The 10,302-nt window shown below is 62.2% G+C and overlaps 1 protein-coding gene across 3 annotated transcripts; it reads left to right on the top strand.

The window, feature by feature from the left end:
• Positions 1 to 636: 636 nt before the first annotated feature.
• Positions 637 to 9,089, top strand: PARP6 (poly(ADP-ribose) polymerase family member 6). 3 transcript variants are annotated; one of them, XM_074549651.1, is made up of 22 exons: positions 637 to 876; positions 1,655 to 1,732; positions 1,837 to 1,931; positions 3,476 to 3,536; positions 3,664 to 3,754; positions 3,848 to 3,914; positions 4,147 to 4,296; positions 4,526 to 4,706; positions 5,300 to 5,353; positions 5,710 to 5,805; positions 5,891 to 5,983; positions 6,063 to 6,188; positions 6,285 to 6,350; positions 6,494 to 6,561; positions 6,780 to 6,828; positions 7,239 to 7,348; positions 7,443 to 7,515; positions 7,677 to 7,746; positions 8,110 to 8,189; positions 8,287 to 8,350; positions 8,477 to 8,561; positions 8,639 to 9,089. In XM_074549651.1, the coding sequence occupies exons 1-22, from the start codon at positions 652 to 654 to the stop codon at positions 8,739 to 8,741; spliced, it is 2,085 nt and encodes a 694-aa protein (XP_074405752.1). In that variant the 5' UTR covers positions 637 to 651; the 3' UTR covers positions 8,742 to 9,089. The 3 variants fall into 3 exon arrangements, 2 of the variants coding, with proteins under 2 accessions (XP_074405752.1, XP_074405751.1); XM_074549650.1 differs by having other exon boundaries at positions 7,236 to 7,348; XR_012582186.1 differs by lacking the exons at positions 7,677 to 7,746; positions 8,639 to 9,089 and having other exon boundaries at positions 7,236 to 7,348; positions 8,477 to 8,552.
• Positions 9,090 to 10,302: the final 1,213 nt, after the last annotated feature.

Genomic DNA, 10,302 nt, shown 5'->3' with positions numbered 1-10,302 from the left:
TTAGTGCTGGGGGTGTTGAGGACACTGTGCTGGGGTCAAGGAGAGACCAGGCTGGAGATGCTGGGGCCACAGGGGACACTGTCCCAGCTGTGAGGGACCCAATATGGACACTGTATGCCAGACCCATGAAGGCCTTTGGCTGGTAACACTGGGCACCCCATGCTGGAGGTATTGGGAACATGACCCCAGAACCATGGGGACCTTTTGCATGTGACCCATGACAGTGGCTCCACACTGGCACCATGGTGACACTGGGGACATGCCATTAACACAGGGTCCTGGCACTCAGCCCCTGTGCTGAACTGTAGGGACTGTGACAGCCATCTGGGGACCCAAAATGGTCACTGTGTGCTGGGACCACAGAGGGCTCTACACCGGGGACCCTCTGGTCCATGGAGGGGACCAAAAATGGTCACCCCGTGCTGAGGGGCTGGAAGCTGCACTGGGGACACTGTGGACTCTGCACTGGGGACACTGGGGATACTGTTACTGTGCTGGGAACACTGTGGACCCTGCACTGAGGACGCTGGGGACACCGGGCTGGGCTGCGGGACGGCTGGGACAGACAGGGAGGGGCCCCACAATGGTCACCCCGTGCTGGGGACACGGGACCCGCGCTGGATGGAGGGGTCACAGTGAGAGACACCCGGCATGGCCACCCCTGTGCCGGGACAGCGACACCCGGTCCTGGGCCCAGCCCCGCGTCCCCTCACGGCGCTGCCCCGCCCCTCACGGCTCGGGGGGTGTCGGGGGGGGTCCCCGGCGGTGACGTCATGGCGGCGCCGCGGGGTGACGCCGTGCGGCGGCCCTGACGTCAGGCGCGGCCCCCCGGCAGCATGGCGGCCGTGCCCGCGCCGGCCGGCCCGCGCTGACATGGTGAGGGCCGGGGCGCGGAGGGGACGCGGGGACACGGCCGCGGCCGCGGGGGGAGCGCGCCCGCCGAGGGGGCGGGACGGGCCCGCGGCGGCCCGGGGCGGGGGAGGGGCAGCGGCCCTCGGTGTCCCCCCGTGTCCCGGGGTCCCCCGGCTCGGGGCGGGGATGGGGATGGAGCAGGAGGAGGGACCCCCGCGTCGCCATCGGCCGGGCATCCCCGGCAGCTCCGTGCGCAGTGCCCGTCCTGCTCCTCCATCCTGCTCCTCCATCCTGCTCCTCCATCCCGCTGTTTCCATCCAGCTCCTCTGTCCTGCTTCCCAATCCTGCTGTCCCGTCCTGTTCCCCCACATTGGTCCTCCGTCCCTCTGCTCCCATCCTGCTCCCCCACCCTGTTCTCTCCCTGTTCCCCCATTCCAGTGTCCCCGTCCTGCTGGTCCTTCCTGCTGTCTCCATCTTGCTCCCCTCTAATCTGCTCCCCCCATCCTCCCTCTCCCAACCTGCTCCTCCATCCCACTGCCCCCCAAATTATTTCTCCCATCCTGCTCCCCCCATCCCATTGCCCACATCCTGCTGCCCCCAAACACTCCCCCCAACCCCTATCATTCTCCCTATCCTTCTGCTCCCCCTAACTGCTTCCCCAAACCCACCACCCCCAGCCCTCTCCCCAGAACCAGCTCCCCCAGTTTGCTCCCCCCTAATTCCCTCCCTGTTAATGTGCTCCCCCAATCCCCTCCCCACCCCTGTCCCCCGTCCCTGCTGCCTGCCACCCCTGTGTCCCCAGGACCTCAAGGGCCAGTACTGGACGGACGATGACTCCGACGGGGACAATGAGTCCGAGGAGTTCCTCTATGGCGTGCAGGTGGGTGCTGGGGCCCCGTGGTGCCACGGGGGGCTCAGGGACCCCCAGCCTGACCCCCCTGCCAGGCCTGGGGAGGCTCTGGGTGTGACAGTGCTGTGCCACAGGGAACCTGCGCCGCCGACCTGTACCGGCACCCGCAGCTGGACGCCGACATCGAGGCAGTGAAGGAGATCTACAGCGAGAATGCCGTGGCCGTCAGGTGGGTGCCCTGCTGCCCTGCCCCGGGCACTGCCAGGCACAGCTGCATAGCTGGGCTGTGCCAGGATAGCTGTGCCATCCCTGGTACCCAGCTGTGCTGTCCCTGGGTACCCAGCTGTGCTATGCCCAGGTTCCCAGCTGTGCTATCCCCAGTACCCAGCTGTGCTGTCCCTGGGTACCCAGCTGTGCTATGCCCAGGTTCCCAGCTGTGCTATTTCCTAGGTACCCAGCTGTGCTATCCCTGGTACCCAGCTGTGCTATCCCCAGGTATCCAGCTGTGCTGTCCCTGGGTACCCAGCTGTGCCATCCCCGAGTACCCAGCTGTGCTATCCCTGGTACCCAGCTGTGTTATCCCTGGGTATCCAGCTGTGTTATCCCTGGGTACCCAGCTGTGCCATGCCCAGGCATCCAGCTGTGCCATCTCTGGGACACCTGGCCATGGAATTACCAGAACATCTGGCCACAGCATCCCCAGGCATCTGGTTGTGCCATCTCTGGGGCACCTGACCATGGCATCCCCAGGGCACCTGGCTGAGCCATTGCTCAGACATACCCTCCCCAGGGCCCTGGCCACAGCGTCCCCTGAGCACTTGGCTGTGCTGTCCTTGGGCACCCAGACATGGCATTCATGGAGCATCCAGCTGTGGCAGCCCCAGGCACTCATCTGTGCCATCCCTGGGCACCCAGCTGTGCTGCATCCAGGGCACTCAGCTGTGGCATCACTGGGTCACCTGGCCATGGCATTGCCAGACACCCATGGGTTACCTGGCTGTGCCATCCTCAGGCATCCAGCAGTGCCATCCCCAGCACACCTGGGCAGGCCATTCCCAGGCACCTGACCATGCCATCTTGGAGCACCCAGCAGTGCCATCCCCAGCACACCTGGGCATTCCCAGGCACCTGACCATGCCATCTTGGAGCACCCAGCAGTGCCATCCCCAGCACACCTGGCCATTCCCAGACACCTGCCCATGCCATCTTGGAGCACCCAGCAGTGCCATCCCCAGCACACCTGGCCATTCCCAGGCACCTGACCATGCCATCTTGGAGCACCCAGCAGTGCCATCCCCAGCACACCTGGCCATTCCCAGACACCTGCCCATGCCATCTTGGAGCACCCAGCAGTGCCATCCCCAGCACACCTGGACAGGCCATTCCCAGGCACCTGACCGTGCCATCTTGGAGCACCCAGCAGTGGCACCCTTGCATAACCAGCTGTGCCATCCTCAGCGCCACTGACTGTGGCATTACCAAGGCACCTGGCTGTGGCATGTGCAGGCATCCAGATGTGCCTTTCCAAGGCACTCGGCCATGGCCCCCCTAGCACACCTGGCCATGCCACCCATGAGCACCTGGCTGTGCTGTCACATTCCCAGGTTCACATCCACATTCTGGGCACTCCCCCTGTGCACACACTTGATACGTGGGGAGCCACATGTGCCATGTCCCTGTCCCTTGAGCCTGCCCACCCTGGCACAGTGGGCACCAGGCCACTGTTCCAGCACTGTGCCACCCCCCGTGCCACAGCAGCGTGTATCCTCACAGGGAGTATGGCACCATCGACGACGTGGACATCGACCTCCATGTGAACATCAGCTTCCTCGATGTGAGTCCCTGCGGTGCCCCTGGCACTGCTGGCATGGGAGGGTGGGCACAGGCACCCAGGGGGGCTCCAGCTGCCCCTGCCTGGGCAGAGCTCCCGTGGCTGTGCCAAAGTGTGTGTGCCCTGGCAGGAGGAGGTGGCGACGGCGTGGAAGGTGCTGCGGACGGAGCCCATCGTCCTCCGCCTGCGCTTCTCCCTGTCCCAGTACCTCGATGGCCCCGGTGAGTGGGCACGGGCAGGGTGTGGGGTCCCTGTGCCCTCAGGACAGGCACAGTGGAGCACCCATGGCTCCTCATCCTCCTCTCTGCCCACAGAACCGTCCATCGAGGTTTTCCAGCCGTCCAACAAGGAGGGCTTCGGGCTGGGTCTGCAGCTGAAGAAGTAAGAGCTGAAACATGGTGGGCACCCAAGGGTGGTGGGTGGGTGGGGTGGGTCACAGAGTCGCTGTTCTGCCCCAAAACTGGCCACGTGCCACATGTCCCCTTGCCAGCACCTTTTATACACCACACAATCCTGTGACAGGCTCACCACCATCTGTGTGTGGGGAAGAGGAGGGGCTAGGGGTGTCATGGACCACCAAGCACCCATGGGTGCTGTCCTCTCTGTTTGCCAGGATCCTGGGCATGTTCACATCCCAGCAATGGAAACATCTCAGCAACGATTTCCTCAAGACCCAGCAGGAGAAGCGGCACAGCTGGTTCAAGACAAGCGGCACCATCAAGAAGTTCCGTGCTGGGCTCAGCATCTTCTCACCCATCCCCAAGTAAGGTCCCTGTGCTGTCCTCACCGGGGACCAGCCCTCCATCCCCTCATCCTGGGTGAGGCCTGGCACCGTGCCTCAGTTTCCCCACTTGGATGCTGCTGCTCCCTACCAGATCCCAAGCAGGGGGAGGTTGCTCCCAAGGAGTATCTGATGGGTGGATCCATCACTGGGTGATGGAGGAGCAGGGAACGGTGCCAGGCAGGTGCTCAGGGGGGTTCTGTGCCCGCAGGTCTCCCAGCTTCCCCGTTATCCAAGATTCAGTGCTGAAGGGCAAACTGGGCATCCCCGAGCCCCGCGTGAACCGCCTGATGAACCGCTCCGTGTCCTGCATGGTGAAGAACCCCAAGGTGGAGGTTTTCGGGTACCCACCCGCCAGCACCCAGGCAGGTGTTGCCCCCTTCAACATCCTGGTGGGTGCCACCCCGCCTTGGGGTTTGCTTTTCTCTTCTTTCCCCTTCCCAGGGGCTCCTCTGGGCTCTGATTGTTAATTTTGGGGTGCTGGGACCCCCATGGGATGGGGGGAGCCCATGCAGGGTTTCTTGTCTCCAGTCTTGGGTGATCTTGGGGGGAGCTGGGGCCTGGCTGTGGGGTCCAGTGGGATTTTACCCCACTCGTGGTGCTGCATCCCTGCTGTGGCAGGGAATGTTGGCATGTTGGGGGTCCTGCTGTGGCAGGGAATGTTGGCATGTTGGGGGTCCCACTGTGCCAAGGGGTGTTGGCATGTCAAGGGTCCCATTGTGTTGGGAGTGTTTGGATGTTGGGGGTCCTGCCGGGTTGGGAGGGGGTTGCCATGTTGGGGTCTCACTGTGTTGGGGCACATTGGAATGTCAGGAGTTCTCCTGTGCCAGGGTTTTGGTGTGTTGGGGGTCCTGCTGTGCCAGGGTTTTGGTGTGTTGGGGGTCCTGCTGTGCCAGGGGCCTGGGGGCTGCCCGTGCCATGCAGAGCTGGGGCTGTGTGTGGGAAGGGGGATAACGCAGCTGGCCCCGCTCTGGCTCCGTCACAGGTTGGCGGCCACTGCAAGAACATCCCCACGCTGGAGTACGGCTTCCTCGTGCAGGTGAGAGTCCTGCATCCTGCTCATCCTCAGCCTGCTGCCCTCAGCATCCTTCCCCACTGGCCCACTTCCCACTTAGCCACATCCTGCTATCTGGATCATTCTCCTCACCACCCCATGTCCTGCTCATCCTTCTCCTGATGCCCAGAGCGTCCTTCTCGCTGTCCCACATCCCACTCAGCCCCATCCCATTGCCCAGAACATCTTCCCCAGTGCCCCACATGCCACTTATCCCCACTCCACTGCCCATATCATCCTCCCCACTGACCAGAGTCCCACTCATCCCCATCCTGCTGCCTGGAGCATCCCCCAGGCCCCGTGCCTGCAGCAGGGCCTGACTCCCTCCGTCCTGCCCTCAGATCATGAAGTACGCAGAGCAGCGGATCCCGACGCTCAACGAGTACTGCGTGGTGTGTGACGAGCAGCACGTCTTCCAGAACGGCTCCATGCTGAAGGTGGGGTGGCAGGGCCAGGCCAGGTGCAGGCTGTGTCCCTGTGTCACCATCCCTGACACTCAGCACCCTCCTGTCCCCTCCACAGCCGGCCGTGTGCACCCGGGAGCTCTGCGTCTTCTCCTTCTACACGCTGGGCGTCATGTCCGGCGCGGCCGAGGAGGTGGCCACGGGTGCCGAGGTAGGGCTGGCCACGGTGTCACCTCCCCCGGGCCCCGGGGGGCTGGGCTGTCCCTTCAGTCCCTGCTCTGCCCCCCAAGGTGGTGGACCTGCTGGTGGCCATGTGCCGCGCTGCCCTCGAGTCCCCTCGCAAGAGCATCATCTTCGAGCCTTACCCCTCCGTGGTGGACCCCAACGACCCCAAAACTCTGGCCTTCAACCCCAAGGTAAGCTCTGGGGGGACAATGCTGCCCCACACCCGGGGGTGACGGGGAGCCCCAAGGACCCCTCTGATGGCCACTCCTCTCCTGCCCCATGTGCAGAAGAAGAACTACGAGCGGCTGCAGAAGGCCCTGGACAGTGTGATGTCCATCCGGGAGATGACCCAGGTAAGTGTCGTGGTCCCACGGCCCCATGTGACCTCCCCAGTGTGGGACCCAAGCTGGGAGTGGCGTTTTGGTGCTGATCTCCATCTGCCCATGGCTGGGTGGGTGCTGGGAGACCCACCTGCACCCTGTCTTGCCTCTGCCAGGGGTCTTACCTGGAGATCAAGAAGCAGATGGACAAGCTGGACCCCCTGGCACATCCCCTCCTGCAGTGGTAAGGCTGAGGGTTGTGCAGCCCTCTCCTGCTGCCCCTTGTCCCTCCCACTGTCCCACATTCCCCAGGACATGGGATGGAGTGGGGGGCAGCCGGGTATCTGGGGCACAACCCTCTCATCATGTTTCTTTTGGGGGGGTCACGAGCATCTAACGATCTCAGGGCAGATTGGGACCACCTTTTCTGACTCTCCTCCTCTTCCTCCTCCTCTTCCCAAGGATAATCTCCAGCAACAGATCCCACATTGTCAAGCTGCCTCTCAGCAGGGTAAGGGGCCAGGCTAGGCTCCAGGTGGGGTGTGGGATAAAGGGTGTGGAATATGGGAGGTGGGATGGAGGGATACAGGAGATGGGATGCAGGATGAGGCATGTAAGGATATGGGACGGGCAGTGGAAGTGTCTGGGATGTGGGATGGATCCCTCTGGGTGGGGTTCTAGCCTGGGAGATAGGGGAGTCAGGACAGGGATATAGGAAGGGGGGTGTTTGACACAGGCTGTGGGATGAGGACAAGGCAGGGATGCAAAGGACCCTTCTGGCAAACTTGGAGTCCCCCAAGCCAGGCTGGGCTGGATCCCGGGCCCGGCGGCCGTGCATGATCTCTGTCTGTCTGTCTGTCTGTCCGTCCGTCCTCTCTCCTGCCGGCACTGCCGCTGCTCTTCCCGTTGCCCTGGTAGCAGCTGAAGTTCATGCACACCTCCCACCAGTTCCTCCTGCTCAGCAGCCCCCCGGCCAAGGAAGCTCGGTTCCGCACGGCCAAGAAACTCTACGGCAGCACCTTCGCTTTCCAGTGAGTTCCCCGGGCAGGGGGTGGTGGGAGCCCCCCGGGTGGGTGCCCTGGGGCTGAGGATGATGATGGCTGACGTGGGGCTGGCTCTTTGCAGTGGCTCTCACATTGAGAACTGGCACTCCATCCTCCGCAACGGGCTGGTCAACGCCTCCTACACCAAACTGCAGGTACCGGGCTGCTCCCTGCACCAGCACACCCAGGGCAGCAGGGAGGGGGCAGGAGGGCAGGGAGGGAGCAGACGTTGGGAAGTGCCAGGCTTCCTCCACTGCCATTGTGCCTCAGCTGTCGGGGTGATCTCACCACGCTCACCCTGGTATTTTCCTGCAAGCTGCATGGAGCAGCCTATGGCAAGGGCATCTATCTGAGCCCCATCTCCAGTATTTCCTTTGGATACTCAGGTAAGAGGCTGCCTGCACTGTCCAGTCCTGCCTGTGCTGCCCAGTCCTGCCTGTGCTCCCATTCCCACTCCCTGCATGGGCCTGGGGAGGTTTGGCGTTGTGCTGGCTGGAGAAGCTGCTCAGGAGTGGCAGCATCCCATATCCATCCCATCACACCAGCCTCTCCCCACCCAGGCTTTCCCACACTCCAAAGAATCAACTCCCAGCATTTTCTAGGCTTCAGAAGCTGCTGCACACACTTCTGGGGGGTTCCCAGGGCTCTGGAGCACTGAGGGTGGCAATCCTTGTCTGTGGCATGTGTCCCTATGTCACTCCAGAGTGCTCCCTGAGAGACTGACAGCCCCTGCCTTGCTTCTTCCACAGGAATGGGGAAAGGGCAGCACCGGATGCCGTCGAAGGATGAGCTGGTGCAGCGCTACAACCGGATGAACACGATCCCCCAGGTGATGGGCCAGGGGACACCGGGGCAGGATGGGAATGGGGACATGGCACCCATGGGTGTTTGGGACAGGGTGGTGACATGGGCTGCTCTTCCCACAGACCCGCTCCATCCAGTCCCGCTTCCTCCAGAGCCGCAACCTGAACTGCATCGCGCTTTGCGAAGGTGAGGGGATGTGGGGGGATAATGGGGGGAACAAGCAGCACCCTTGGGGTCACCAGGTGGGTGGAGGGATGGAGGGACAGGCCCTCTGTGCCCCATCCCGCCTCCAACAGCCCCTTGCCCCAGCAGTGATCACCTCCAAGGACCTGCAGAAACACGGCAACATCTGGGTGTGCCCTGTCTCAGACCACGTGTGCACACGCTTCTTCTTTGTGTGAGTCCGGCTGTGCCCACCCTGCCGCCCCTGCAGGACCCCCCCAGAACCCCCCTGACCCCCTTCTCCCCCTGCAGGTACGAAGATGGCCAAGTGGGAGATGCCAATATCAATACTCAGGACCCCAAAATCCAGAAGGAGATCATGCGTGTGATCGGGACTCAGGTGTACACAAACTGATGGTGGCGGCGGCACCCTGGGACCCCCCGGGCACCGAGTGAGCCCCCGGGCAAGGCTGGGCAGGGGCCGAGCAGGATTTGAGCCCCCCGGGCAGGGCAGAGCCGGGGCAGCACCGGCGGCTCCACCTGTACATAGGCGTTGGGCACCTGTGAGCACCAGGCAGGTTCAGCGGTCCCTTATCCCCTCCCTGTCCCCTTCCCACTGTCCCCAACTCTGTGGCAGCCTGGAGAAGGAGCCGTGGGTCCAGCGTGGCTGGGACGGCCCCTCCTGGCGTTGGCAGCGACGGCGTTTTTATCAACCATGAGAAACTGAAGCAAAAAAAAAAAAATAACAAACAACCAAAACAAACCCAAAAACATAGGGAAAAAAAAAAGAGAAAAGGAATCAGTGTTTGTGGATTTAACTTGGAATTAAAGTGTGGGGTATGGGAAGGGGGAAGGGATGGGGGTACAGGGAGGGAATGGGATTGTGAGGAAAGGAAAGGGATGGGATGGGGTCATGGGGAAGGAGTGGGATTTAAGGGAGGGGGTGGGAGTGTGAGGGAGGGATAGGGGCACAGGCAAGGGATTGAAACCTGGGGAAGGGATGGGGGTACAGGTAAGGGATGGGATGGTGAGAAAAGGATAGGATTGTGGAGAAGAGGTGGGAAACAAGGGAATGGTATCTTGGGGAAGGGATGGGATTGAGGGGAAGGGTGATCATGCAGAATGGAAAGGAATCCCTTCACAGGGAAGGGATGGGATTGAGGGGAAGGGATGGGATGCTGGGAAGTGCCACAGAGAATTGATGCAGCTTTGGGATAGGGCTGGGAGGGAGCTACTCCCCCATCACACACAGGGATGGTGCCGTGGAGGCGGAACACGATGGAGACGGGATTGTGCCTCAGGGATGGGAGCACGGGACTGCACAGAGCAGCCCCCCAGGCACTGGTGCTGCAGCAGAGATTCAAACGGGAAGGAACCTCCCAGGGACAGCATTTTGTTTGAGCCCAAGCCCATCCCAGTAACTCCATGGACACGGAGGCAGTGCCAGCACAGCTGCATCCTGCTACACCCAAACCTGGATGGAAACCCAGCAGAGACAGCCCAGAGGCTGCCGGGGCTCAGGGTGGGCACTGCTGTCCCCACAGTCCAGGGGCTCTCCAGGTCAGTCACAGCAGCACCAGGCCATGAGTTCAGCCAAGATTTATGATGGAATTTAAGAACCGATCTAAGAATTATCCTGGTTTTGGTAGAGTCACCACCTGAGTCCTGACAGGTTCATTACACCAATGGGTTCACTCAGTGTCACTTATGGCCTGTCCCTGTCCTCTGTCCCCCCTGGATCCCAACATCTGGCTGTCCCCACGTGTCCCACACTGGCTGCTCCAAGTATCCAAGGGCCACCCCAACCTGGGCTGGTGGCCATTCCCTGAGCCCTGGCCCTGCCACCTACCCCTTGGTGAGGGGGGCTGCTTAAATTTGTGGGGTTTGGGGTTTTTCCTCTCCTCAAATAAAAAATAAGTCACTTTCCTGGGATCATGGCAGTCACTCAGCCGTACCCACAAGTGTGAAGGGATGTC

Source organism: Zonotrichia albicollis, chromosome 11 (assembly GCF_047830755.1).
Source record: "Zonotrichia albicollis isolate bZonAlb1 chromosome 11, bZonAlb1.hap1, whole genome shotgun sequence".
Lineage (NCBI taxonomy): Eukaryota > Metazoa > Chordata > Aves > Passeriformes > Passerellidae > Zonotrichia > Zonotrichia albicollis.
Note: the sequence above shows the minus strand (reverse complement) of the source record. Positions and strands in the feature narration are given on the sequence as shown.

What these genes read in the sequence shown, in the direction of transcription:
- PARP6 (XM_074549650.1), top strand. Translation starts at nt 652, where the DNA reads ATGGCCACCCCTGTGCCGGGACAGCGACACCCGGTCCTGGGCCCAGCC. An exon ending in AGGTGGCCACGGGTGCCGAG is followed by an intron (nt 5,984 to 6,062) that starts GTAGGGCTGGCC and finishes CTGCCCCCCAAG; the next exon opens with GTGGTGGACCTGCTGGTGGC. An exon ending in TGCACACGCTTCTTCTTTGT is followed by an intron (nt 8,562 to 8,638) that starts GTGAGTCCGGCT and finishes CTCCCCCTGCAG; the next exon opens with GTACGAAGATGGCCAAGTGG.